The sequence below is a fragment of the Trachymyrmex cornetzi genome, unplaced genomic scaffold, assembly GCF_001594075.2.
Source record: "Trachymyrmex cornetzi isolate Tcor2-1 unplaced genomic scaffold, Tcor1.1 C3977259, whole genome shotgun sequence".
Taxonomy (NCBI): Eukaryota; Metazoa; Arthropoda; class Insecta; order Hymenoptera; family Formicidae; genus Trachymyrmex; species Trachymyrmex cornetzi.
The window spans coordinates 771-3189 of NW_017295478.1; the positions used below are offsets into that span (position 1 = coordinate 771).

Below are 2419 nucleotides of genomic sequence, written 5' to 3' on the forward strand. Positions count from 1 at the left end.
ACATCTTAAAACCTGTGAAGAAGGTCTCGGTAGTCTAACTGTGAGAACGCTCACACGGAATGTTAGAAATCCAGTTTCGATCCTTGACCATGGCAATAAATTTTTTACAGGTTTTAGATATTTCTTATTAAATTCAGGATTATTAAAATTTCAGATTGATTGTACTGAAAATCCAAAAGTAATCAGCGCACAGTCATATTTCTGAGATAAATTTATTTAAAAAATATATACATACATATTAATAAATAAACTGTCTTGTTTCTAAATCTTGTTATTGTTTCTATTCTATGTACTTACTGTGAGTCTATGTTGGTGCAAAAAGGTTGATTAACTACACCCAAAACTGGTACTCCAGTACTTTTTTTGTAGACTCCAATTAAGACAGTGACACAACGTAACCCACTCAAATATAAACCGGTCTGTTCATCTACTGTTTCCTTTGCATTTATGTAATCTGCTGTTGAATCTACAAAAGTTCCACGAATTGCTCCACAGGTATGCATTTTATCAAACTATAAAACAAACAAAAATTCTTACAAATTGTGTCTCAGTTTATAGGCCAATTATGATTCTTAAAAAGACATAGCTTTATGTTTTACCATAATATTGTCCAACTTTTATATTTTTTTCAGTCTTGTCCTGAATTAGTGTAAATTTACTAAATACCAATTGAATAATCTAGAATTACTATTCTTACTTGTATACTTACCAATTGGATCTATCCAAATACCAAGGTCTTCTATATTGACATCAAAATCAATAGGAATGTCTACTGTAATTGGCACATCTGAAAGCTGAACATCTTTATGGACTTCGGCAGCAAGCAACTCTGCTGCTACAGCATCATTGCCCATTACTTTTGTCAGTAGTTGTGTTGTATCTTTGCTACATGAACAGATCTCAACAATAATAGATTCCCCCAAGATATTGCTGAATACATTGGTTTCTTCACCTTGTACTATCTTGGCCAACTCTGGAAACTGTTTATGACAATAAATTAAAAGTTTTACATTGGAAAAAAGTTGTGATATTAAGATATTTTTCCAGCATTTTGTACTTCCATATTTAAGATACTTTTATACTCACTTCAATTTCTATGTCATGTCTGATAGTTTCTTGAATGAGAACATCAGCTAACGTTTTGAAATCTTGGAAAAAACGAGGGTTTTTCTCTTCTAAGGATTTTTCTTGTACTAACAATTGAAAAAGAGCTTCCTTTTGCCGGCAAATTCTAGCAATGTTTGCTGCCTTCTCTGACGCTTGTAAAAGAACTTTTAACAATTTGCTGCCGTTTCTCATTTTCTTTTTTTCTAAAGACACAGTATGTTACTAAAAAAAAATAAAAATGATTTTTATATCATTATCGTGCGTACATATGTATTAAAAAAGAAAGAATATACTTTGTGTCATAAGAAATCTTACAAGCTCTATTGGACGTGTATGTATGCGTAAAAATTAAAGATATTGATTTTCTCTATAAATATACCATAAGCACAACATTTCTTGTGCACAATGAACAATATCAATAATTACTTCAAAATAGCATCACTCCGAATTAATAATGTCATTCTGTTACAAAAAGGTAATCGCAGCTGCAGAAAAAATATCAAAACAGTTATGAATGCAGATGTATTTTATAAGGCGCGATTTAAATTTTTGATTATAACAGAAAAAATTGCATATATATAAAAGTACTCTTCCAATATTCGCAAATGAGAAAATTGCAAAAGTCTTTTTAAGGGTGCATTCCGAATTACGTGTGAAATGCATAAGATATCATTTTATCCTGTTTTATTCAGTGAACGAGGATAAATGATACATCATGCGCCCTGTGCGTAATTCGGAACGCACCCTAAAAAAGTATGTATATATACAACCAGATAACGTTAGTAAGATGAAATAAGTAGTAAATATTTACCTAAAAATTCAGTATAAATGACAGATACGTGAAAAAAAGATTTATATACAAGGTGTAGAGTGAAGGCCTTAAACTAATACGACTAATACTAATATCAACATTAGTTGACATTAGGTGACTGGTGACAGTCGGTGATACCTGAGAGAAACCTGAGAGAGGACACGCGAAGGCCTTTTTCCTGTAACCGCAAAATACTTGTGCACTACCGCCCTCTGAAGAAGTGGATGTCAACGACATCCACTTTTTTTGCAGTGCTCCTGATGGAAATAAATTGTTAAAATAATTAAAATCTATCCAAATTAATTGAGATTTCAACGATTTCAGCAATTTATTTTCATCAGGAGCACTGCAAAAAATGAATATTGTTACGTAGTTAACTTCTTCAGAGGGCAGTAGTGCACGGAGGCATTTTGCGGCTACAGGAAAAACAAAGGTCTAAATATGGCTGCTTTCCTTTTAGGAGACACAGTCGACACACTTGACACAAATCGACACACGTCG

At 32.4% G+C, this 2419-nt stretch overlaps 1 protein-coding gene across 3 annotated transcripts; it reads right to left on the reverse strand.

Moving 5' to 3' along the window:
* Positions 1-260: 260 nt before the first annotated feature.
* On the reverse strand, positions 261-2238 carry LOC108757378 (inositol polyphosphate 1-phosphatase). Of its 3 annotated transcripts, none has more exons than XM_018521287.1 (4): positions 1919-2238; positions 1087-1329; positions 710-980; positions 261-466 (listed from the first exon to the last, which is right to left on the reverse strand). In XM_018521287.1, the coding sequence occupies exons 2-4, from the start codon at positions 1297-1299 to the stop codon at positions 294-296; spliced, it is 657 nt and encodes a 218-aa protein (XP_018376789.1). In that variant the 5' UTR covers positions 1300-1329; positions 1919-2238; the 3' UTR covers positions 261-293. The 3 variants fall into 3 exon arrangements, with proteins under 3 accessions (XP_018376789.1, XP_018376720.1, XP_018376860.1); XM_018521218.1 differs by lacking the exon at positions 1919-2238 and adding an exon at positions 1423-1562; XM_018521358.1 differs by lacking the exon at positions 1919-2238 and adding an exon at positions 1423-1561 and having other exon boundaries at positions 439-512.
* Between the last annotated feature and the right edge of the window lie 181 nt (positions 2239-2419).

Bases quoted from the DNA above. Each gene is read 5' to 3' on its own strand.
- LOC108757378 (XM_018521287.1), bottom strand. From the start codon at position 1,299: ATGAGAAACGGCAGCAAATTGTTAAAAGTTCTTTTACAAGCGTCAGAG. The intron at 981-1,086 runs GTGAGTATAAAA...TGTCATAAACAG, and splicing joins GACATGACATAGAAATTGAA to TTTCCAGAGTTGGCCAAGAT. The intron at 467-709 runs GTAAGTATACAA...GAACTTTTGTAG, and splicing joins TATTTGGATAGATCCAATTG to ATTCAACAGCAGATTACATA.